Source organism: Sciurus vulgaris (genome assembly GCF_902686455.1).
Source record: "Sciurus vulgaris genome assembly, chromosome: 12".
NCBI classification, from domain to species: Eukaryota; Metazoa; Chordata; class Mammalia; order Rodentia; family Sciuridae; genus Sciurus; species Sciurus vulgaris.
Genome location: NC_136473.1, coordinates 28,093,938 through 28,121,157, shown reverse-complemented (window position 1 = coordinate 28,121,157; position 27,220 = coordinate 28,093,938). Strand labels below are relative to the sequence as shown.

Below are 27,220 nucleotides of genomic sequence, written 5' to 3'. Positions count from 1 at the left end.
ACTCAAGTCTTCACTCCCAAATATTAACATGGAGAAGAGCTTCTGAGGGGAACTCCTCCACTAATATCAGAAGAATACATTTTTAAAATAATCCCATTAAGGGCTGGGGAGAAAGCTCAGTCAGTAGAGTGCTTGCCTTGCGAGCACAAGGCCCTGGGTTCGATCCCCAGCACCGCAAAAAAAAAAAAAAAAAAAAAAAAAAAAAAAAAAAAAAAAAAAAAATTCTCAGTAGGGTTTATTTGTTCCCAAAATTTGACTTACTTTAACAAAGGGCATAGTATGTTACTCACAGGCAAGACAGTATATACAAATCTTTAACACCAAGCCTGGCACCCCAAAGCCTCAAATGTCACATTTGTAACAAGGTTTGGATAAAACATAAATAAGAAATGTGCTTTATAAACTAAAAGGTGCTATACAGATATTAGATGTTCTAGAATGCTTTCTCCTAGGTAGATCTAAGAACTCATGAAATTTCACTTCCATGAAGCCTTTCATGAGAAAGTGAATCTAAGCTTTCCCTCACCATTTGCATATGCTGGTTTTAATGCTTCCCTACACCCACATTCTCAAATACACACATACAATTTTTTTTACGATAGATCTACTTGCATCATTATATGCCTTCAAATAACATTCTGTAATTCAGGACATTCATTTGATAGAACAGGCTTACAAACAGCCAATGTGTAACTTCATGAAATGCATTATGCTGAGTCAAGTCTGTAGCCAATACAGGTATAGCTTATGCAAATGCAATTAATAATGGCCCCAATTCAGATCTGTCTGGTGAAAAATGATCTAAGTAAAATGAGAAACCACACAAGGCACAGGTATAAATGTAGTCACAAATCTTCAAGTAGGAGAGGAGAAATAAAGTAATTGCAATCATGCTTTCTTCCACTTAGGGGGAAAAATGCTCTTTTAAACTTCTGGCTTCCTTGGCCAGTGTTTCTTACCAGCCCCTGTTCTCATTTTGGAGCATTAGTAATGCCTAGAATATGTCTGTCCATTACTAGGACTAATGAGCACAGTGAAGCAACATACAGCTTGAAGAAATTAGTCATCTGCATTTGAATGCCTTTGCTGACGATGGTACATCCATTACTGATGGAGTTTCTTGCATTTGCGTAACTTTTAACATTAAAAGGATTAGGCTTTACTTATCAAATTTTCACTTTCATCTATGGCTTTTAAACTCAGTTCAAGTCAAACTGCTAAAAATAAGAAAATCAGCCATGATAGAAGGCATCATTGACAGTTTTCCAAGCCTTTTAGTTCTATATTTATTCTGACTTTTCTCCCTTCTAAAGGAGTAACATTTTGTTGCTTTTCATTTGAAAGCTTTTACAAGCCAGACAGGAAATCTGAATGAGTACACTCTATTGTATTGGTGTTCAATACATGCTAATTAAATTAGCATAGTTCACATGGAGGTCATGATTAGGCAAATGTTACCTTTGTATGTTAAAGCTAGCTAAGTTGTATGCTGTTTAAAGCAGCAGGAAGTTATCATTTAGCATTCATTCATTCATTCATTCATTCATTCATTCATTCATTCATTCATTCATTCATTCATTCATGCAACAAATGTTATAAAGCTCCAGCTAAATGCCAGACACCAGACTCCACAGTGCTGGGGATTCTAAGATGAAAACAATTGCTGCCCTCAAGGAACTTTGTCTAGCAGTTTCAAGAAGTATAGAAACAAAGAGTTCAGTATCATAGAATATATGAAATGAATATACTGTATCACTTTTGAACATTTAATTTGAACTTTTCTTGCCTTCTGGCTATAAGTGTAAACATTATTAAAAGTCATTTTGGGGGGGTTGTTTTGTTATTTTGTGGTCTTTTTAGAACTCTGACGAAAGATAAAATTCTACTTCCCAAATGGTCATAATTCAAAGAGGATGCACAAACAATGAAGTATGATTGAAGAAATCAGATGGATGTCAGGGGGATACTCTTTTATCAAATCTCCAGTTTTTGTTTTTTTTTTTAAAACCATTTATTCAAGTATGTATTAATTAACTTCCAAGTACTCAGTGCCTAGACTTGAGCCCCAAGGGGGCAGTGATCTGGTCTTCTTTGGCTGTGCTCAGTCAGTAGCACTAAATAGAAACTTGACTCATACTTTTTGAATTAATGTTGAAAGAATTTGGAGGACAACCTGCTGGCTTTCCAAGTGTGTCCTGGTGAATAAGCATAGTCCCTAGCATCTTTTTTTTTTTTTTTTAAATTAGAGTTTAACATCTAGTGTAGATTTGATGTTTTAATTTAGATTTAATCCCTGAGATTTAAATGTATCCTCAAGAAAAATCAACAGCTTGCTTAAATAACTAGGGCCAGAAAAGTGATATTGCCAAAAGATCATGGGGCTAACAAAGCTTTAAATACAATTTATTTTTCATTTTTCACACACAAACATACAACATAATGCATATATCTAAAAGCACTTCTAATTGTTATAAATAGATTTCAAAAACAAAAAAATTTTAGCTAGGGAGCTGGGAAGCCCCCCAACCAGGCCTACAAAGCAGGGTGCCTCATTCTTTGTTGCTTGGTTACCACCCTTATTCTAAACCACAGCTCTCAGTTCCATACTTTGTTGTTTTTTGAACATGGCCCACACCTCTCCCTTTTTAAATAATTGCAGACTGATATTCTAGTGTTTCTATTTAGTAAAATGTAAATTAAAATGGCATTAGAGCATTAACCCTAAAGATTGAGAAAATAAGTGGCAATTTGGATATACCTAAATCTTAAGCCATATCAAGACTTTTTTTTTTTTTTTTTTTTAATGCCTGGCTCAAATCAGTGTATTGTGGGTGGACAGAAGTTTAAAATATCCGTTTAGTGTTTGAGAACAAGTACTGCAACTGAAGACTGCAGGAAACTTTTGCGTGAATATTAAAGTGTACACAAGTGTTTTATTTTGTTGTTAAAAAATTCGTTCAGACGCCTGGAAAACTTGTACAGAGATTTCTACTACAGTAAAAGTCGTCGAAATGAGATGCAACCTATTAAAAGGTGCTTTATTAGGAATATCTGAATAGAATATTCTAAGCCAAACATCAACCCTGGAAAGAAAGCAAAGACTAAGACGAATAGAAGTTTAAAAAAAAAAAAAAAGTCTGAACTCAGGTTTGGTCGATTAGTGTCTAGTTAAGGAGGTCAGCTGTAGATTCAGGTGGGCACACAATCTTTTTCTTTTTGGTTCCTCATCACTGACATAATCTAGAGTTTTCAGCTGCTATGGATGTTCTTTGCAGGCACTTGCTCTCTGGAGTTGCATGAAGCCTTTGCCCATTTAAAACTTTCTACTTAAGAACTGAGTGACCGGTTCTTGCCCGCCCGCCGAGAGGCTCTTAGGTCCTGGACGTGGTTTGGAGAAGCGGGAGTTGAGCTCTGCAGCCGGAGTCACCTCCCGGGCGCCAGGCCTGGCTTTCGCGGCTTTGAAAACTTTCCAACGCGTGTGCCACGGCGACGCGCAGCGGCTGGGTCTGAGCCCACGCGGCCCGCGCCTCCTGCGAGGAACTTTTCGCGGTGTCGGTTGCTTGTCACTCTCGCTTTCCGACGCGCCTCCCCCTGGCTCGCGCTCCCGGAGCTCCCTCCCTCCTGGCGAGGACCTTCCCCGGCGCCCGCAGTTCGCGTCTCGCCGCCAGCACTGCTGCACCACGGAAGGAGTCCCTCGCCCCGGCCACCCAGCCGAGTGCCTGAGCCACCACCTTCGGGCTCCACGCGTCCGGCTCTGCACAATGGCCCAGTGGGGTCCCGCGCACTGAGAGCCGGGCCCTGGGGCGCTGCGGGGCGCTGTGCTGAGCGGCAGGGCCCGAGCCCCAGGCGGTCCCCGAAGAGCCGCGGGGCGGGGGCGAGGAGGAGGGGACCCGCGGCCAGGGGCTGGCCGCTCGCTTCCTTCCAGCCGACTTTTTGCCAATGGTCCAAAGCGACATGTCCAAGTCGCCTCCCACAGCGGCGGCGGCGGTGGCGCAGGAGACCCAGATGGAACTGCTGGACAACGCGGCTCCCGCGGGGGCGCTTGGAGCACAGGTAGCGAGAGCGCGGCGCCTTCTTTCTTTGTGAGCCGCCCGGGCGCCGACCTCCGTTTCTCTCCGCGCCTCCTCTCCGGTGATCGCTGGCCTCGCAGCTCCCTCGCTCCCGGGTCTCCTCGCCACCTCCTCTTCCCCTTGCCGTTTGCCACCCACTTCTCTCCTGGCGCTGGAGACCCTGCCCCTTTGCGCCTTTCCCTGGCTCTTCGGCTTCCATTTTTCTCTGCTTCTGAATAGCAAGTGGGAAGGGGCGGGGGCGACCTGCCGGTCTTCCCGGCTTCTTCCCGGCCGCTCTGCTCAGCTCTCCTCGCTCCTTCCCGGGAGAGGCACATGGAGAGACATGAACCAGGCGAGTGGACTGGACCTGCTGAAGATCGTGAGTCCGAGTGGGCGGGAGGGGTCTCAGCTTCCCGCAGCGCTTTCTCCGACGCCGACCCTTCTGGTCCAGCTCTCAGCGGGGGTGGGAGTGGGGTATGTGTGCAATGGGGGAGGGGGTGGGCGGTGGACCTTGCCGGACGCCTTGGGAGGAGCGCCGACCACCCTCAGCACCTGGGGTGTTACCTCGCCCCGACCACTCCGTTATCCCCCGTGGCAGTTACCAAAGCTTGCCTAGACTCCTTGTTCCTTTCCCTTAAGGAGAGAGAGTTGGGGAAAAGAAAAGTTTTAATTTTTCTATTTCCCTTGAAATGTTAGCTCTTTCGGGGAACTCTAGGATCCCCTGCCTCTCCGATGAGTATTTGCGGTTTCTGGAAAAATTCTGCTTCTCTGCTCATTGTGAAATAAGAGATGTCAGTTGTAGGCGTTGGGCAATGATAAGGTGGCTTTTACGTAAGGCTTTGGCAGGTACAGTTTAGATTACTGACACCTCCAGATCTCAGCGGTAAGGAGTCTCTCAACTTTTAGCCTAGCGGGGAAATGACTTCAGACTCCTAGCTGTGGGCTGGCTGGCGAGTGCTGTGAAGAGGTTAGGGTTACTATGCAAGCATCTTTTTGGAGAAATGTCTGTTTAATGACATTGGCTTTCAATCCTATATTTGCCAGATTGTAAATTGTAGTAAGATACATGGGTGTGTAGGTATAAATGTATGTGTGCATACACATACACAAAGTATATGAGAGATCATCTAAGAGTGTCATTTATTGTGGTAGTGGAGTGGTGTGAGCCAGCCTAATGAAAGTTGCACATGTCTCAATGCTGTTGTTATTTTGATAGGTGGAAGTTGGCTGCTGGAGGTATTTTGATACTGTAATAATAATTCCAAGTGGCATAATAGTTCAGCTTTATTGAACTTTCTTTGACTACTGAGAAATAAATGTGCTAACTTAGAACACATAATTTACTTTGATTTGAGATGGGAAGAATGTAGGAACTAAGGACGTGTATAATCAGAAATACATTTCTTTTGTGGTAGTGAAATAGCAAGATTTTAGTCTAACCTGAGCTGCTTGGCTTCACCAGCAATGTGGGGATGTGTAACTAACTAGCTGTGTTCTCTTGTAACCTCTGCCAGAGGATCCAGATTCTAACTCCTACACTTCACATTTGTTTTAGACTCCTGATTTGATCTAGATGCTGGCCGGGTTAGATGGGAATGAAAAATGTACTCGGAGACCTTGGTTATTCTAGGATGAAGGTCTTGAATATTGATAGAGGAAGGGACTTTTTAAAAGTCTCTTTTCTCTTTGATCTTCCTTGAGGGATTTTTTTAAAAGAAAAGTCTTCATATAATAAAAACAGTTCCTAAATTCTTGGAGATCAAAGTTAGGGCTGACACGAAGCATGACTGCCTTCAGATAAGAGGTAATTTACTTAGTGGTTTATATAATTAAACGTAAGTCAACAAATATTTATTGTGCAGCTGCAATGTGGAAATGATTCATGATTTCTGCCTTCAAAAACTTACATTTCCAGTAGCCGGAAGTATAACAAATGCACAGCAATTGTATGTCATTGGTCCATAAGAGAATATTATAAGGGTTAAAAGGCATAAATCACAAATATTCTACATTGAGTAATCTATTAGGACTTCATAGATTAAAAAGAAATTTGAAGGGTGGGTGAGATTGCGACAGGTTTTGAAATAGTAGGGGGCCATCTGTGAAGCAATCACACAAGTTAGAAGTCACATTCACAGCATACTTTTATAATCCCTAGCTTAAAAAGAGTGTGGAAGGGTACAGATTAGGTATGGTCAGGCATCAGACTAAAGAGACAATTTGAGGCCACAACTTGGAGGCAGGAACATTTGGTGTCTTGAATAATAGAGATCTGTAGAAGGGGTTCAGGAAAGCAGCCATGTTGACCATTCATTGAAGAGATCCACCTGGGAATGTTAGGATAGTTTGGAGTACAGAAAGAGGGCTGCCAGAAAAAATTGATGTAAGAGTTTGGGCAAGAGGTAATACGGCCTAAAGGGATAAAAAGATTATGGATGTTGGCAGGTCTTCACACTAGACCTTTCAAAATAAATCCACAGAATTGGTAAGTGATTGCATAGATATAGGATATGGTGAAGAGGAAAAGAGTGCATTTTGTATAGCAGGTGGGTGAGGTATAAACACTGAATGGCAACAGAATCTCTTTTTTGCTTTCTTTGCCTTCCAAAAATGAAAGCAGTTTTTGCTTGAATTGGGTTTCACATGACATCCATTATTAGAGGGCAACATTGCCCTGTTTATTTTGTATCTGATTAATCATGGCATCCTAGGCTTGTGTGAAACTGGGCAAAGCCATTCTTTCGGTGGTTCTGGTGGGCAAAAGACCAGCTGTCAAACCACCTGAGAAAGGAAATTATCTTTAGAGCATCCCCTTCTCTTGTGGCACTGAGTAATAGTAATTCTACCCAGAAATGGAACTACCATTTGCAAACAGAACCTGTAATTATCGGTTTTAAGAAACTTTTCTGCTTCACCTCAGGATTACATTAAAAGTTTCATATGAAAAAAGCAAAAGATGTAGATTCACAATCTGCACAGTCATTATTTTTGGATCAATAATCTTGCATAGTGGAATGAACACCCTCTTATGTTCCAACCCCTTCCCCTAGTATACTTTCATAAGCAGAATGGATGCGCTACTTAACATGAAGGGAATGGCCATCTAACTGCAAGCACTTGAAGGTTTTGATGTAAGCAGATTGCATTGCCTTTTCAGTAACCTTTTAAACAGTTTTGGTGCAAACTTGGACAGTCTCTATCTTTAAAGTCAAGGTGCTCATGTAGGACTCTCCAAGTCCACATTGCCTACTGTAATACATGCTGGCTACCTATAGTTTTTTGAGCACTTGAAATATAGCTAGACTGAATTGAGGTGAGCTATAAATATGAAATTCACCCATGCATCCCAAGACTTAATATGAAATAAAGAACACATCTGAATAACTTAAATTGGTTCCATGTTGAAGTGATAATCTTTCGAATATGTTGGGTTAAATAAGATGCATCATTGTAAATAAGTTCCCCAGTTGTTGTTTGCCTTTTTAACGCAGCTACTAGAAAATGTTAAATAGGCAGGTGGCTCGTATTATATTGCCAGTGGACAGCCTTACTCTAAAGTATGGAACTGGTCATTCTCCAGGGAGTGGAACAGCTCCTGGATGGATGGGAAGCGAGTGACTGGGATTGAAAATTGTATGATGACAGAAGAGGAAATGGACGAGAAACAGGAGCAGTAGTTTGGCCAATTTAGGCCTTCAAGAGATTGTAACCAGCATCTCCAGTCACACCTGAAAACGAACAGGCAGTAAGCAGAGGGCCTGTTTGTTTTGCTCCTAGCAACACATCCCAGCTGGTTCCGCCCTAGCCCAGCTTTGCCAGATGCTTCACAAGCAGGTTGGAGGGCTAAGGCTTGGTAATGACAACATCCTGAGCTGCTGTAGCGAGGAGCTTTATCAAAAAAGAGCGGCAGCCTTTTTTTTTCCTGTGGCTTTTAAACCGAGTCAGCACTGTTTTCCAGAAACATTCTTAGGTCCCTGGTACGAATTTGTCTTCTGCATTCTTCAAACGTAATGGTCATGGGTCCTGTGCTTTATATGTTTTGCAAAAACCTTCATTCCTAACCACTGGTCATTTTCATTTTGAGTGGTATTTTTGTTCTGGAGTTGCATGAGAGAAATTTAAAAATATGCCAATCACTTTGAGTGTTTTCAAATGTCTGATTGAATTGAGGAGTAGTTGTTCTGGTAGTTCTGTGCTTTTATTATGTAAAGACTTAGTTTACCTGTTGCATATTTAACTTGTTTGAATCCTATCAGTGGGTAACTTTGGTTTTCTCGAGAAAAGCTGAGTGAAATCTGTTCACCCTCTAAGGGGTGGTGGAACTCTTCAATTTGTGACTGGAAGACACATGGAAGTCTATGTCCTACAGATAGTATATGTGAAACACCACTTTACAACTACAGAGAGTTAAAATTAACTATGGTAGTCCTAGAAAGGGCCTTTCTCAGAGATCTTTTCCAGCATGGCAGGAGGTAGACTGACATGAGAGTCCCTGGCCAACCCCTGTCCTCCTCCCTGGGTAAACTTCTATGTGCAGGCCTGATCCTTCCTTTCTCCTCCATGTGCCTTACCCACAAAGGGCTCTGTTAATGCTACTTCCTGATTTCTTTCTGCTTTTGTGTGAACTGATCTATATAAAAGCCAACTTATATTTCCCCTTTTCTGTGGAAGTAATCTCAGCTACTTCCCTCCTAGTAAAGGACTGACAGCCTTGTTTACCCTAAGCTATTGGCAAATGAGATTTAGTGGATGATTCCTCACCGGGTAGTTTTGGTTTTGTTTGCTTTGGGTTCATAAAATGAGGAAAATGAAATTCAAAGGGATAAACATCGACGAATATGAATTGAGGATGAAAATCAACGTGAGGCATCAGCACTCTGCTAATGGGGAGCAGTTCCTGGGTAAAACTGTCACGGTATGTAGCCATTGAACACAGACCCGGCATCAATCTTATACCTGTCCCCCTGGGGCTGCCATGGCAACTTTGTGTGCCCTGCTGTAATCTGCAGTTAACTGAAAACGCATAATTACTACTGTCTCCTTTGATTATTCAGAAATTAGATTTTAATTGCCTTTGAAAATGTGAATATTCATTTGCTGAATAAAATCCATCCCTCTCTTTCTTCTCATTGTTCTCTAGTAGAGTCCATGTTTAAAAACTGTTTTGTGTCAGGATATTCATACTAAGCTGATATTGACATGATGAACTTTGAGCATATTTTTAATAAAATTGTGGAAGTTTCAGAAAATTTTTTTTGTATCTGAAATCTTAGTTTGGCGTTTTAGGACAACTAAAGGATTTTAAACATATTTTTCCCCTTTTTTACTATAGTGACATAGTTTGCTTTTATTAAGCTCCATATAGTTAATAGGCATCGAGTAGAAAGTGATCACCTTCTGGGTTCTGAGGAGGATTTGGGGACCTACTGATACCAGGGAGAATGTATAGGTAACACCATCCTCTGGCCAAACCCCTGTCTTTTCTCCTTTTTTGCTTATAACCAGAGCTGCCCTAATGGATAACTCTTTTAGTACTGGGTGTTCATAAATACTCCTGAAATTTTTTAAAAAAGAAACCATTGTTCATGCAAGTACCTGTATTTGAAGTAGAAAATTAAGAAAACTATGCTTCTTTCTTAAATATAGTCAGCTAAATATTTGGACACTTAATCTTACCTTTATCCATTTAGGGGAGGTTTCATCTTCACCTTTTTCTAATTCCCCAGATGAAATACTTATTTTCAAGGATTTAGAGTAATGGGAAAAAGTTATTTCAGCAAGAGGAACTTGATTTTAAATATGCATTGGATAAAAGGAAGTCTAATTTTGTAATGGCAGTATAAATTTTCACTAATATTTTTAAAGTACATAAAAATAGCCCATTAGCTTTCCAGAGATGCTTTATTTATCCTGATTTATACAAAAAAAGTCATTGCGTAGTTACAGTACAATTAAAGAAAGGACACTTTAATAGAGAAATTATGCTAATGTGAGTAAAATAGCAGAATTGAATTATCTATTTTGACTTTAGTATATAATGAATAGGGATTTGCTGTAACAATATTAAATATGAGCAAGTTAATAATATAAGTCATACTCAAGCATTCAAGTGATGGAAGACAGTATTTTCAAAACTGTCACCAGTTTCCATCTGATTCAGTGTGTTATTTTCTAGTATGCAAACTGTTTTAGGAGAGTTAAACTATTAATCCCATCTTTACATTGCATAGGTAGCTAAGTGCATCTGAAATACTGTTTGCTAACAGTATCCCCAGGGGTCTAGAAAAATTAACGTGAGGTTTTAAATGTGCCTAACTGTTTGCACAAAGCAGCCACTACCTCTGGGACTGAATGTCTTCAGCATCCTGTGACTCTCACAGTGCATATTGGGCAATTATGAGCAGCCATGAAAAGCTTGAGACACCCAAGCAGCTGAAAAGTAAAATATTTATCATTAAAAAACTGAAATAAACAACAGGATTGCAAAGACACACTTTTCCAGTTTCAAAATGGTCCCGGAAGGAAAAAAGGTATAAGATGGTATTTTGTCTTTGCTCTCAAAAATAATTGATCTTCCTTATGAAGATAAATAGTATATTTAACATAGATTGTCCCCAACCCTCCCATAAGAAACGTGTTAGGCCTTAACAGTGCTTTCAAGGTAATAAGTGTTTTTACATTTGGAATAATATAATTTTTTAAAAATAATTTTAAGGAGATTCATACCTGATTTTTGCCTTCTTAGGCCTTGTAAGATACTTCTATCTAAACCTTTACATAATAATTGGAAAAGGAAGAGTATAGTTAAAAGAATGTTATTTTTCAACAGTTTATTGAATAATGTTTATGTAAGAAAGAAGAATAAGCTGTGAAGTGAGAAGAGCTTTGTATATTACATTATGAAAGCCCAGCCTAGCTTGTCTTTCCTTTTATGAAGTTCAGAGTTAATTAAATGTCATGGAAACACGTTTGTATTACATAAATCCCTTAGATACTTGGAAGAGAACAAACATATTTAAGAAAAAATTTTGCTTTAATATTATACCACCCTCTCACTGATTGCAAACTTACCTAAATTACTCAAAACAAAAATGTTTAATAGATTTCAGCTTGCCTAAGTGCTATGTATATTTTGGTTTATATTTTAATGAAAACTTTGACTATATAACTAGAGCATGATTGTATATTCTGATAATTCAATGATCTTATGAGCCTAGTAATTGCCATCATATTATATTCTTTAGTCCAATCTCACCCCTTACTTTCCAGTCCTCATGTGTAGTTGCTTCTTATATATTAGTTTGAACCTTCATCATGTACTAGATGTTGTTCTAAATGTTATAAATACATTATTTTATTTAAAACAGCCCCATTTTAAAGATGAAAAAAATGATGCTTGAAAAGGTTAAATTTGCTCAAGGCCTGCTATAGGCAGGTTATAGGCAGGAATCTGACCTGTGCATTTTTAATTCTAAAGTTCAGTGTTCAACAATTTTTCATTTGTTTTAATGTTTAATATTTGCAATAAATTTATATGTGCTTGGAATTGTATTGACATAATACATTTTTAGAGCTCAAATGTAAACTGTAGATACAATAGAAAAAGCAAGTTTGTTTGTAGGTGTTTGTGCTCGGCTGGATCCTATTATTGAAACAAATCATCTTTAATGTGTTATTCTTAAATGCTTATTTCGTAAATGCTTAGAAAAGATGCTAAAGATATTTGCAGATAGCATAAATTGTTTCTGTTCAGTAGTTATTAAATGCTTTGTCTAGAAACCCCTTTTCCCCATATACTTAAATTTTTGTGATTCCACCAGTACTGATTTTCCATTTGCCCATTTAGTGGCAGTTTCTTACTTGTTTTGGCCTTTGATATTTTCTAGAACTAGGCCTAGATTCCTGTGAAAGGGCCTGATAATAATCTCATTTTTTTTTTTTTTTTGGTAGTCATATGGAAAAGGAGCCAGAAAGAAAAACAGATTTAAAGGATCCGATGGGAGCACATCATCTGACACTACCTCAAACAGTTTTGTTCGGCAGGTAAGGGAGGTCTTTCATTCATGGTTTTGAAAAGTGTGTGTTAAAATGGAATTAATGTTTTTAAAGAGTCATCTTAAACTTTTAAGACTTACATGGCATGGTTTTACTATGAATTAAAGTAAAAATTGTGCTGTTTTTCATAATGAAAATATTTACAATGTGAGTGAGACTGTGAGTAAGAATTGCAGTCTTTCCTGGCAATTTGGGGAAGGAGAAGTGTAGACAGCATTAGGGAGGATTTTTTTTTTTTTTTTCAATAACAATGACAATACCACAGCAGGAAAGATTGCTGGGTTTTGAATTTGGTGGTTTCCACGGGAGGGAGACGGTGACATCCAGTTCCTCTAGCTGGAGTTTTCTTCTTCCTCTTTGGATTTGGATTGAGAAAGAGAAGATTGTTCTTGGTCAAGAAATGGTTGAAGCTTCCAAGGTTAAGTAGAATACATGGCGTCACTGATGTTCTTTAAATGGTTGCTCTCTTTGGAGGCTTAGTTTTGTTTCAGTTAACGTGTGGTGTGTTTCTGCCCAGTGGTCTGGAACTGTCCCCTAAGCAGACAGTGTCAGGTTCCCTAGCATAAACACTCTTCTATTTGGTAACAGAAAGGACTTCAAGTCCTGCAGGAAGCACATGGGCAGACAGCCCTGCCAGGGCTGTGGGTCTGTTCAGATTGAAGTCTCCTGAGATGTGGGTGAGCATGTGTCTCCCTCTGATGCCTCTGGGTGGAGTGGAAAACGAGGGAGGAAACTGCAAGGGAACCTGCTTTCCTGGCTCAGTGAGGACCAGTGCTCTTGTAAAGAATCTGTCACCTGGGAGAGCGGCCCCATTTCTTATGGATGTCACATTTCTGTATTGTTTCTTGGGTCCTGCATTGTGGCTCTAGATTACACCCTTGCCACTCCCCACTCCCATTTTTTCTGGTAGGAGGGCCTTCTCTAAATCCCCTTTGAAATTTTATTTCTATTTTTATTGGGGATGGTCACATTTGACCCTCTTATTAAGTCTGTTGACCCTTGGTTGGCACTACCCAAGTGCTTCCCTCAGGTCTGTTTCCCATGGTTAGCTACAACTGTCCTTAAATTTGTCTTCCTGCTGCACTGGGGGATTTCCATGCTGGCTTGTTGCTGTCTCCTCATATTTATACCATCAGAGGATGCTCCCTGCCCAGCTGTCTGTTCTCTATACAGCGTTTGCATATGCCACTGGTATGTCTGAGTAACTAACTCTTAGGCTACTGGAAAAATTTTGGGTCTCTGCCAACTGGGAATTTTTTTGATTGCAGGAAGTTAAGAGAACTGGCTAAGAAGGAGCGGAACTTGTTTACCCAGAAATATTTAGAAAGAAAAGAGATGAAGCCAAGGGAAGCCTGCTCTAGAGCACTGTTTTGATGGTGTCAGAGGGGCTAGGAATGTTGTAGCAGGAACCCATGATGTTTGCCTTGGTATGATGTTATTGTGGGCAGAAGGGACTTCATAGTCCTTGGCATGAATGAAAGGCCTTGAGTTATACTTACATGAGTCAGCAAAAGGGAAGTTTCCCAAAGTCTTTTCCATTTCAAGTATCCATATCTATTCTGCCTCTGGGACAAAGAGATCTAACCTGGGAGGCTAACGCCACAACTTTGAGTCATGAGATGAGGGCTGAACATGCGAGGACCAAAGCAACTTGTCGAAATTGCATGGAAACCAATATTTAAGTGAGCAAGATGTGGCAAATAGAAACCTAATAGTATAGAGTCTATTATTTCTCATTTAAGCTCTTGAAAATGTTCATCAAAAGGCAATCACTGAACCCTGTTTAACAATTGTCCCTTTGGCACTGTATTTATTTATTCCTCTTTTGTGGAATTTTGAGAACTCAATTCACAAGACTAGGAGGGATTCACACACTGAGTATAAAGTAACTGGAACTTGTTTTTCCTCAATATCTTCCTTTTGACATGTTCTTAGAAATGCATTCTTGAGAGCAATTATAAATGAGAACTGTTAAACAATCTAAATGTAGATATATATTGTAATAACACATTTGAGAATGTACAAAGGTGTATTAGGGTTCTCTAGAGGAACAGAATCAACAGGAAGTATGATTTATTAAAAGGGGATTTATTAGATGGTGGACTATCCAGCTTCTGGTCATGTAAGCCAATGACCATCTGCAGGCTGGAGAACTGGAGGAACCAGTAGCCGTGCAGTCCAAGAGGTTGAAGCCTCAGAACAAGAGGGATCAACAGTGTTATCCCAGTCTGAGACTGAAGGCTTCTGAAAACTCACTGGAGAATCACTTTGCAGAGTCTGCTTTGGAAGGGTGAAGGAGCAAGAATCTCACGTCCTCAGGCGTTTGCAGCAGCAATCAAGAACCGGTTCAGGAGAATGGAGCTTGCCTCTGCTGTTGCTTCCTTCTTCCAACTTTTATTTCGTCCAAGCCACCATGCTATTGGATGGTGCTGGCCATTCTTAGGGAGGGTCTCCACTTCAGTTAGCTATCCCACATGCGAATCATTCCTAGACACACCCTCATTGAAACATCCAGAAGCCTCTTAATCTTTGGCACCTTTTAATCCAATTGAGTTGACAATTCAAATTAACCATTACAGAAGGCAAAACATCTATTCCAAAATGTAAAAGTAGAGGTCCGTCTCCGTGAATCTCAATAGAACAAGGTGCTCACTATGGCATGGATTTGGGGGTAATAACCATACACAGACAGTCCTCCAAGATCCTGTGTGCCAATTGCACAGTTATTGAAGGCAAACCAGCTGTTTTGGCAAGAATTTGGAGTTTAAAAATTGGGGCTAGGGATGTAACTCAGTGGTAGAGTGCTTGCCTGCTTGCCTAGCATATGTGAGGCACTGGGTTCAATACTCAGCACTACATAAAAAATAAATAAAATAAAGGTATTGTGTCCATCTACAACTAAAAAAATTTTTAAATTGTATTTTTCCTTGGGAAAATGTAATCTCTATTACATTAAAATGGCCATATTTTGTTCCCATTTGAAAATAAGCAAAAGCTCTCATAACATGACTGGAAACCTAATAGATGTGATCTCCTGAAAGCATTTGCAGAATGCATGGTAGATGGTAACAGTAAGCATGCTGGATTCATACGTAATTTGAAAGAATACCTCTTAAATGTTTTCGGTTTATCGTAAGTAGATGTTAAACAAGGGACTTGGGTCGAGGTATATCACTTACCTGTCTGTGACCTGGGCGCATATATAATTGGCATTAGAAGTGGTCAGTATAACTGGACTTCATTTAAAAACATCATCTTTAAATTAAAAATTATTTGCATATAATTTTGAAAACCTTCAAATTTTATTTTTATAAATAACATATTTATAAGGACATTTACAATGGGAAACTTTAGGTAGTTTTAATACTGAGATTTAAATTTTAGAGGTTGGAAATGTGAAAATTTTACATAGAGAAACATTAAAAGTTTGATTTTTAATATCTGAGAATATTGGTTTGTTTTGGGCTAATTGTTTCCCCTGAAAATTCATACATAGAATTCTATAATTACTTTCCCCGAATATTCATACGTAGAATTCCATTGTGACTGTATTTGGTGATAGGGTCTTCAGAGGGATCCTCTGAGGTTGAATGAGATGAGAAGTGTGGAGCCCTAATTCAATAGGATCATTGTCCATATAAGAAGATAAAGAGATATCAGGGATGCTGTGCACACAGAGGAGAAGCTGTGTAAGGACATTGTTGTGTCCTTACAATTGAGTTGACAAGAAGGTAGCTGTCTGCAAGTCAACAAGAGAAGCCTCTCTTAAAAACAAGCTCTGTTGACCCCTTGATGTTGGACTTTCAGTCTCCAGAACTGTAAGAACATTCTGTCGCTTAAGTCATCCTCTGATACTCTACTGTGGTAGCTCAGGCACACTGATAGAGATGTATATACAGTCAGGCTTGAGAGTAGGCCTGTTTTCTTTCTTTCTTTGTGGTACTGGGAACTAAACCCAGGGATGCTTTAACAATGAGCTACATCCCCAGCCCCCCCTTTTTTTAATTTTTTTTTTTTTTTAATTTTTGAGACAAGCTCTCGTTAAGTGGCCTCAAACTTGTGATCCTCCTGCTTCAGCCTCTCAGTCCTAAATTGCTGGGATTATAGGCATGTGCCACTGTACCCAGCTTTTTCTTAATTTTTAAAATTCTTTTCTTAATAATGTGATTATATATATATATATATATATATATATGCGCCAAGAAGGGCACAAATGAGTCTGAATTTTTATATAGTCGACGTACTAGTAGAACCATAAGCATTACAACATGACTGGAAACATAATCGATAAGCATAAGCAAAAATAAGCATTACCAGTGACCCAGGTGCGCCCCTTGTGGTCCTTGTCAATTTGTATTCCCTCCTTCACTAAAGTAACCTATCCTTCTAAGACCATCCTGGTGCCTGACTTCAAAATTTTATATAAATCAGTTCTTTTTGTGTCTGAATTCTTTTAACAACTTTGATTGTTTTATTTATCTATCGTGTACATTTTAGTAATCAGCTGAATTTCTTTGCTGCATTGCTTTCCATTGTACGGGGCTGCCATAGATGCTTTATATGACCTATGCTTGATGAACTTTGAGTTATTTCCAGTTGGGGTTATTGAGGGCAATGCTGCTTTATCAGTTCTTATATGTATATTTGGTAAACATATGGATGCATTTTTGTTCTATGCTAGATCACATGGTTAGCATGTGTTCCAGCAAACTAAATATGGTGAATGTTTTCCAAAGTGGTTGTACCAATTTGCACTCCCAAAAGCAGCATATGATAGTTTCAGTTGTTCACATCCTAGTCAGCACTCGATGTTAATCTTTTTCATTTCAGCCATTCTGTGACAGTTTAGTGGAAGTTTGTTGTGGTATTAATATCCATTTCCTGATTAAAAAAAAATTTACAAATTTCCTGTGGCTGGATCTGGGGAACATCTGTGGAATGTCATACACGAATATAATATGAAAGTGCTTTTGAGGACCTTGTATCATTCTTTGTAGTAAATATCCCATTAGTCACAGTAACTAGATCTACAGCCATTTGGTCGAAACTATGTTATCTATTTACTGAAATACTGAAACTTATTAGAACATACCAGAATATGAACGTGAAGAAAAACTACGAATTCAAAAGATAAAATGCATTTACACATCGTTTAAACTTTCTGAATTTTCTGGTTGATTATTATTATTTTTTGGACGTTATCTGTGGTACCCTAACTGCACTTACTAGGAAGAATCATTAGTCTTAAAAAATTGCTTATAGATAAGTATCTGCTCTAGGCTCTGATACAAGATTACAGTTGCATTCAGTATTATTGCAGTGGGGCTGGGGCTCAGGGGTAGAGGGCTTGCCTACTACTCCTGAGACAATCGGTCCAATCCTCAGCACCACATAAACATAAATAAAAGTCTAAAAATTTTTTTAAAGAATTATTGCAATGATGACGGGTCATCATTATCTAACCAATTAACCACCTTTCTGGCACTTAATGTTAACAGCCTATTGGAAGTTAGTGATATTTTAAACATGGGGACTTGGGTGAATTTCCTCTTGAAGTTTATTTTCCTCCAGAACATCAGTCCCATGCTTAAATATGCGGCAGGGACTGTGTCCTAATCAGTGCTTCCTGGTGGCCTTCATTCTCAGGACATATTAGTTGTGGGGCAGATATTAGTGGAAGTTCCTAATGGGCGTTAGGAATAAGGTTGCTTTTGGTTCTAATCTCTCTATATAGTTTTTCTGTGAAGTCATGAACTAACTAACCTTACAGCAAACATTTCAAAGATAGCCCTTTTTCCTCCTCACACTTTCCTATAGCATTAATAGAATGTTAATTGTAGTTCATTTGAGTCCTAAAGTCTCATTCCTTTGTTACCTATATGTGATAGATGTACACTAGTTCCTGAACTTATAATTTGCTTATTTCTCTTATATAAATTATGATGCTGTGAGATTTATTATGATTTCCTCCAAGAAGCAGGGTAGTGGTTAAATACCTGACCTCTGACACTGTTTTCTCGCTGTATCATGTACAGTGGACCTTTGGATAATTTTGCCTTTCTGTCCCTCAGCATTTTCTTCTGGAAAATAGTACCTCCATCAAAAGTTAGTTGTAATACTTGTTCAGATTTGTATATTGCTTAGAACCATGCCTGATGCCTGGCAAGCCACTATTTAAGAGTTTATAATGTTGTTTAAAATACCATTGCCTATTTGGAACGTCAGTTAAAACCCAAATAAGAAATAGACCGTGGCAGAGGAGATAATGATAGTTAACATCAAATATTTACTGCATGTTGTAACTAACCCCATTTTATAGAAGAGAAAATTGAGGCATTGCCGGGTAGAGTAACTTTTCCATGGTAGGTCACATGATAAGAGATTGAAGTCAGAATTTGACTCTAAATGGCTGACTCTAGGTTCTTTGTTATCTTGATTGATAATGCTATACTCCCTTGTAGCAAAAAGGAAAGAGATTAATGAAAATCACAAAGTTTAATCCTTTCAACTAAGGAGGACCTGTGGAGAGATTCCTATCAGTGTTTTTAAGATGAGAGCATACAAAGATATAAAGTTAGTGTATTTTAACTTCCTTCCTTATAGTAAAAGTGAATTTTCACTAGGCAGTATGATTTTTAAAAAGAGCATTATTCCCTTACACCTTCCATTAAAGTTGCTCAGAATCCTAGTTTGTGCCCACCATTGCCCCCCAACATTTAAAAAAAATAGAAATGGAATATTATTCAGCCATAAAGAAGTATAAAATTGTGGCATTTTCAGGTAAATGGTTGGAATTGGAGAATATCATGCTAAGTGAAATAAGCCAATCCCAAAAAACCAAAGGCCAAATGTTTTCCCTGATAAATGGATGATGATACATAATGGGGGTAGAGGGGTGAAGGGTAAGAGAAGAATGTAGGAACTTCAGATAACATAGAGGGAAATGAGAGGGGAAGGGGCTGTGGTATGAAAGATGATGAAATGAGACAGACATCATTACCCTGTGTACATGTATGATTACACGAATGGTGTGAATCTACATTGTGTACAACCATAGAAAGGAAAAGTTGTACCCATTTGCATACAGTGAATCAAAATGCAATCTGTAAAAATAAAAATAAAAATAAAATAAATCACAATATATCAGGAAAAAAAAAAAAAAGAAATGAACTTGAGTGTGAATCTCCTGCAACCTTGTGTTGGTCTTTTTTGAGCTTTGACTGAGGCTGATGTGAGCCCATGAATCACCATGTTCTGAATTTTGTTCACTTGGACACATGAATGACACCCGGTGTCACCTTAGTCTCCTGGGCAAACAGTTCGGTCTGCTGGGGCCTTTGCTTTGTTAATAGATATTTTAATTGATTGAAGGCCAGAAAGCTTCAAGGCACTGATTTGTAAGCACTATAAGTAGCACTAATGAATACTGTCCATGCTGTTTATGCTTATCTTGGACTCTTAAGGTAATTGTAGATACTGAAATTGTCTTTGATTCTAGTATAAACTCTGTACTCTTTGGCTACGTGTTGAGAACAGACCCATGCATGAGAGGACTTTTTTTTTTTTTTTTTTATCATAACAAATCTGGAAAGGCTGTAATTCTTAAAACCCTTTGCATTTGGTTCCTGGCATAAATTCATGAAGTGAATTAAGTTTTCTTATATCTCAGCTCTTTTTTCTCCCAACTTCATCAAAATAAAGAATAAGAAAATCCCTAAGGTCTGCTGTTTAGAAAGAATAAAGCAGTTTATTTTAACACTAGACCCTAAGTGGGTAAATTAATTGAGTGGAAGAAAAATAGGTGGGATAGAAGGAACAACAGAGGCTGCCTGGCACTGAAGGGTAGAACATTTGTGCTGTTCTTTTCGAGTGGTTGTGCAAGAACTGCTAACTGTATAAATGCTTTGATATTGCCAAGGTCAGGGAAAACTATGTACATCTGCAAATAAGTACTGGTCATCAGAATTAAAGCAACTGTGGGGGGTGGAGGAGGCAGTGTTAGTAACTGTAACTGCTTATTTAGCCAAGTTCTTCGTTTTCTTTTCCTCCCTCCCACTGCCCCCTCCCCCATTCTCTCTCCCTGCTTTTTCCTTTTATTTCTTCATTTTCTTAAAGACATGTGTTCTCCCTGGCAACATTTATGTACCTGGCAGTCTTCCGAAGATGAACACCAAATGCTAAGGAGATGACTTGCCAGTTTTGCTTTATTTTGATAATTCCACAGCATGGCCACTTTCCATTCAGAGTACACTGTCATCTAAGCTCCACTGTATGCTCCTGCCATGTATGGTCAGGACTCAGGAACTGTTTACACTGATTTGTTTTTTTTTTCATAGGTTGCTGAGTTGTACCAACTGGTGTCCTTGGTGCGGAAAGTTGAGCCTTAGTACTCAACATCCCTGTCTGGAATTTTCAAGTTCCGTTATTCTTTGCGGTGAGCGGGGAAGAACCCGGCAACCAATCTGGGATTTTGCTCACCAACATATGTTGTGGTTGTAACGAAATAATCCTGTAGCTTCCAAGGGCTTCCAGAATACAAATCAGGATGACAAAATGGAATGAACCAAATATTTAACAGAAGGTTGCATGACACTTTCAGAACATGGTATTCTAAACAAATTCCACCGTCTCCCAGTACCATGTTCTTGGTGATGCTTTTTTGGACCTTTTATATTAGTTCAGATTGGCTTTAAATAAGAATGATTAATCACAGCGACACAGAGTCTATTTTTTTTAGTTTTGTTTTGCAAAGACAGATTAAACTGCGATAATGATTACAGACTCCAGGCCTGCGTAGACTGATATGTTTAAGGTTGGATAAATCTTTCAGCCCTTAAATACTGGCTTGTTGCCTTGTTATGCTGTATTCATGACAAACACAACTATAAATAATAAAGCAGTAGATTTATTGCCACTGTGATTTCCTGTAAATGTCGATCTTATTAGGCATTCACTTGGGTTTTGTGAATGGCAGAATCTTTCATGTGCCCTGGACTCTTTGAAAATATTTTTATAACAATATATTTACAGATAAAGAAATCCCTTGTTCTTTCTATGGCATAAGCCTATGTACTTCTAAGAATACTTTTTTTCTTTTTAGGAGACATGTGCTTTTGAAAGTAATAAAGCAAAATTCAAAATTTAAATTTTGTACTATAATAGCTACTTAGTTGTAGCATGTCTATAAATTCATAATTTTGTGGGAGAACCAGGGTATGATTATGAGAAGTATTCATTCACAGGTTGTTTGCATGTATTTGGAACACCTCAACTGTAAATTTAGTCTTGGTTTGGTCTCTATTATTTTGTGCATTGAGGTTTTTTAAAAATTCTTGCATACGTTTTTTCCATTAAGACAAACGTATCACTTTAAAAATCAAGAATTGTTTTTGCAGGTGCTGTATGTTCTTAGACTCACAGATATGTTTTGAATTATGCTTTCCACCTCATGCCTGATTGAATTCATCTTCTGCTTGGCTAAACCATGCAAAATTTCAGAAGTCATACAATGAGTTAACCCCACTGGAATATTTGAAAATTTATTCAGATAAGTGAATGTGGAATAACTAGTAGGTGTAGGAAAATGGTTTCCTTAAACACTGAGTTTACGAAAAGTGTATGTTTCAGTTAAACCCTAAACTTTTAGGAGTACTGCTGGAGATCAGTTACTTCACTTAAAGTTAATTATTCATGTTCCTCACAGGCGTGCTAACTAAGGTAGTCTAGTATGATAAGGAATTGTTCCTTCTTCCTTATTCTGTTTTTTATCATATAAGTATTATCAGCTCTCTCCCTGTTGATTTGTTGCTGGAAATCTTCATGTTTGATTGTCAAGTACTGAAGAAATTCTTTTGAGATTTTGGACTGCATCTCAAAAACATTTGTTAGGGTTCAGTTCAAGTTAACATTCTGATTTTGTCATTATTCCACACCTGTGACCAAGCCTGGGTGTTCATTACCCACACCTGAGATGGGGGAAAGGCATTGAGCCCGGCCTCTGTTTGTGGAGCTTAGCATACTTTCTTTCTCCATCTGTTTATTTTGGAATAGGGGATAAAGGAAGGCTAAAACCAGGATGTTGACCACAGGAGGTCGGAGGACATTTGCCATTTCTTCTGTGGACTTGCATTTGGGTAGATGTAGTGAAAGCTCTTTAGGAAGTCCCTGTCCCCTGCCACCACCTAGTCAATCTGTCATCACCTTTTAGAGCATCATGTTGGATAAGGCTTTGCATCTGTAAATATGTCCTTGGTGTACACAGGGAAGTTTCAGTCCTCATTCCTTTGTCCTTCACACCTGTGACAGGATGGCATGGGGATAGTTGCTCCTTTGGACTTCGGACTAGGGCACTGTGTTCTGTTTTCCCCTCTGTGTCCTGAATGTCTGAGTGTGTTGTGACCTCACCAACTTTACATTCTTGGAAACTATCACCTTCTACCTTGAGAAGAAGGTAGAAGGGCCCAGCTTATTGGTCTAACCTTGGTGTTTACTCACATCCAGATGTCTCACCGCCATTGAAAAGTTTGTTGATTTCTTATTGGTCCAGGTATCTACCTGAAAATTGAAAAATGGTAACATTTTTTTTTCCTTTAATGCCCCCTGCCCCATCAAAATAAACATGTAAATTTGTAATTTGAAGGAAAAGAGAACAGATGACATTAGTTTACTAGGGGTGTTGGAACAGTAACACTCTGGGTGGCTTAAACAAGACAGTTCTTATCTCAGGGTGCTATAAGCTGAAGGTCAAGGTGTCATGGGATGCTTCCTTCTGAGGTTGAGAGGGAAGGGCTTGTACAGACCCCTCTTCTTGGCTTCTCCATGGCTGCTCTCATGCCAGGACTTTGTTCCAATGGTATGTCTGTCCAAATTTCCCCTCTTTATAAGAATACCAGTAATATTGGATTAGGGCCCATCCTAATGAACTCATTTTAACTGGATTACTTCTAGAAAGATCTTATCCTCAAATGTTACATTCTGAGGTCCTGGTGGTTAGGACTCTGACATATGATTTGGAGGTGTTGGGGGGTGTCACAATGTAACCCATCACAGATGGCGACTGTATAGTTAGCTTCATGTAACTTTATTTTGCACCTTAAGTATTTAATATGAAAACAGACTTATGTTAGTATTGAATCTAAAAATCAGTATATGTCAAAGTCTGGAAGACATCTTTTGCTAGAGAAATAAAGGAGTAGAAAGGTGAATTTCCCCTGTGTCAACAGAATTCATATGGAAATGGAGTAACTTTGTATATTAATTTTATTAAAGTACCTAATCAACTTAATAAATTCAACCAACATCTTAATTAGTATCTTTATTATGTGAATTTTTATTTAGATTATTTTCTACAAAGTATAAAATGACTTCCTGAGGCCCTGATAACGTGTAGCTAATGACATGTGATATTTATAAAACGTTGAAAAGACTTCAAGCTCTTGATGGTTACATCCATCAGTGTAACCCAGAGACTGGTTTGCTCTTTAGCATAATTTGACAGATAAAATACCTGCAAACGGTGCATGTGTACAAAGATGAATTATATTTCATGACAGTGATGAATATGCAACATTTATGTGTGAGTAAATCTGTGATTTTAAGGTTTTTCCTTTTACTGTTTCTCTTATGTACAAAGACAGGGCTGAATTTAAAATGCAATGATATATCCAAATCAGAGTCCTTCGTAGTGTGCTGAGATTATTTAAAACTAATTTTTATACTTCATTTATCACAGCACATGGTTAAGTCTGTTAAGGTCTTGCAGTTATTACTTCAAGATTATAGAAGTTTAATACCAAAAAGAGGGAGGAAGTAGGAGTTTCACTTTGTCTTTCTCTCTGATAATTACAAGGAGAGCTGTTGCAAGAAGAAAGCCCACGTGATGGGTCAGAATGCCCTGCTGTGCATTTGTTTCTTGTAGAAAAAGCATCATTTGTCATCTCCTGCTATTTATTTGATGCTTATTCATTCACCATGGTGTGGCTCACCAAGGAACATTGTTTATTCTTTTCGAGGTTTGATTTCAAGTCCTGTTCCTTTGCTAACCAGAAAATGGTGAAGTCTAGAAAGCTCTATGAAAGATTTCACAGCCAGATGGATTGTTAGCGTCAGTGGGCTCCACATGTACATCGTGGAACTAATTCCCGGAGGATCTGGCTCATGATTGAGCTCTGTTATGTGGAAGAGCTCAGGAGACCAGACTGGGTCATATAGAAAAAAAGAGGTAGGAAACATTCCCAGGGAAGTAGCACCCAAAACATGACTTCCTAACATTTGTCATTTGTGTGAACATGAAGGAAATGCAGTTTTTTTTTTTAATATTTTTTTTAGATGTTGATAGACCTTTATTTATTCATTTATTTATATGTGGTGCTGAGAATCAAATCCAGTGCCTCATGCATGCTAGGCAAGTGCCCTACCACTGAACCACACCATGGTGAATGAATAAGCATTAAATAAATAGCAGCTCCAAAATGCACATTTTTGTAGAAGAGCAAAAGAAGGTCCTGTTTGAACCTGGAGGACGTGCTGGAGATTTCTGCATAGTAAGATGGCATTTGAGTGTGGATCCCAACAGTAATTTAAAACAATTAAATTATAGTATAGTATATATTATGCATAGTAGCTGTGTCAATACCTGCATGCTCAGTCAGGGTTTGTGGGGAGATGGATGGGAGACCAGGCTGGAGGCTTATGAGGACACCAGATCACAGGGGGCCTCTGTGCCACCATGGGTACGATGTAGCATCCTGGCTTGAGGAAGCATGCGCCGATGAGTCCACACTTGGAAAATCAGGAATTTTCAAAGAATATATTTGAAAATAGATGACAGAACAGCTAACACATGCTGACAATGTGCCAGCCACTCTGCTAAGTATTTTAATCGTTAGCACAACTCAGTGCAGTGAGTGCTGTTGAATGGAGTCTTTGATGAGTTAATTCATTTGCCCAAGTTCATATACTTAAAAGTACAAGGAATTTATATCAAATTGATGTACTCCTGGGATGGTTTGGGTGCTTGTTGGGCAATAAGAGACACTTAGTAACAGTGATGTTCAAAATCTGCTGAAAAAGGACATGGTGGTTTTGGGTCCTCGGACCAAAGCCAGCAACTGTGACTGTGGAAATAAGGTTCAGGGTCCTGCCCTCTGAAATGGGACTCTGGCAACATATGGGCAAAATAATGGGTCCCAAGAGCTGAGTTCACCTAAGGCAAGGTTGTAGAACCATGGAGGATTTTAAAAATTGCTTAATATGGAGCATATATAAAGAAAGATGTTCATAGTGAATCTGCATGGAGGTTATACAAGGTTAACTGTCCTATTCTTTTTACTTTTGCTACAGGTTTGGACTTTTTTTTTTTTTATGAGTAGTGTTGAGCAGGAGGAAGTCAAATGGTGATGGGTAAAATAAGGGGTGGAAACTCTGAGAGTGACTAGGACCCCCGGGTAGGGCTGGAGGGGACAGGCTTGAACATCTGACCCACCAGGCACACTGAGGTAGAGTGGGGTTGGGAAGGAAGTTGGGAAAAGACTCCTTAGATGGCATCTGCCTGCCTACCTCTTTAGAGACATTTTGGGAGTTGACGGGCACAATTAGATCAGTTAGGAGGTGGAGACTGACATCACACTGACAGCTTTATTAAAGAGTCTTGGAATTTTTTAAAAAACATCGTTTCAAACTTTTCCAACAGACAAAACCATGTGCAATCACAGTATCAATAGGATTTCCTTATAGATGTCAAGTTAAAGTTTAGGGAGTTTATGGCCCCAAACAGCTGCTTTGTTGCGTTTTTGTGGCTTTTCCCATGAATTTATGGAAAACCTCTTTGAACTGGTGCCACTGAATAATAGATGGTTCCCCTCCAGTAGAAGTAGTCATTAGTGGTCATATAAGTTGAAAGTGGGCCATTCTTTCTCTGCCTTAGGTCATTTGTACGGGGGCAGAGCATGTTGTTTTTGGAACATCGGGCTATTAGGTTACCAAAAGATGGTGTCCTTTACCAAATCCAATCACCTTTTTCGGAAGGATCGCTTAGTATTTATTAGACAGCTCTGCTTGTTAATGGTCTTTTGTGACATGTTTACAATATTTCTGTGAAGTAGACCAAAATAATTCTTCTAGCATTTTTTTACCATTTCTTTTTATTGCAGTTAATATAAGAAGCACTAGCTATCATGGAGATGCAAAATATAATCTGAGCATAATGACACGAAATGAAATCGTCTTTTAAGAAAGGTTGCATGTAGGACTATGTTCAAACAGTTGTCTCGGTTCACTCATCTGTGTTTAGTCTTTTTTGTTCAAAGCCTAAGAGTGGTTGTGGATTCAGGATTTGGAGATTCCTTCGTTTTATGGTTGAATAATTTATTGGACCATTTTGGATATGCCTGGTCATGAAAACTACATTGATAACAAGCCAAGACTGCATGTACTTCAAGCCTGGATAGACTATTTGTACTAAGTTCTCTCCAGTGACCCTCATACATATATTCACTCATATTTTTCATTCTCCAACATTCTGTCTGGCAGAGTTCCTGAATTTAAGTATTGAATGTATTCATGCTTTAAGGTTCATTAAATAAAGGTTAATGCAAAATATGGTGGGCACATGGGGAATGGACCAATTCCACCATGGGAAGGTAGAAAGAGTGCTTCAACAAAGTCAGATTTAAGCTGGGTAATAAAGGATGAGGATGCATGTTCTAGGAGAAGATATTGGGAAGGGTTGTGTCAGGCTGAGAGCTCATCCTGTGCAAACGCAGGCAGAGGGGTAGGAAAGGGTGAGCTCCCTCTGCTGTGCTGTGTGGGTGGGAGATGAGACCTGATGAATGTAGTGCAGCTAAGTCCTGACATGTAAGGTACAAAGCCTCTGAGATTTTAAAAAATGGTGTCTTTGCCACTGGGCCTTGTAAGTGGGCCACCTGTGGGGTCAGCTTGCTTTTCTCATAACTACTGCTATACCAATGAAGACACATATACATCTTTCAAAATGTCTTATTCACATATTGTACACTTGTCCCTTGGTATCTGCAGGGAATTGGTTTTAGGCCACCCATGGATACCAAAATCTGCTTCTGCTCAAGTGCCCTATGTAAATTGGCATAGTATTGCTCAAA

The 27,220-nt window shown here is 39.0% G+C and overlaps 1 protein-coding gene across 1 annotated transcript in view; it reads left to right on the top strand.

Moving 5' to 3' along the window:
* Positions 1-3,011: 3,011 nt before the first annotated feature.
* Positions 3,012-27,220, top strand: part of LOC306641908 (uncharacterized protein) — a gene marked incomplete at its 5' end in the record, with an annotated part of 274,212 nt that continues 250,003 nt past the window's right edge. Inside the window, 3 exons of the mRNA XM_079107261.1 lie at positions 3,012-3,033; positions 3,333-4,053; positions 12,000-12,092. Of these exons, the coding sequence (XP_078963387.1) occupies positions 3,012-3,033; positions 3,333-4,053; positions 12,000-12,092 (836 nt within the window). The remainder of the gene's footprint in view (positions 3,034-3,332; positions 4,054-11,999; positions 12,093-27,220) is intronic.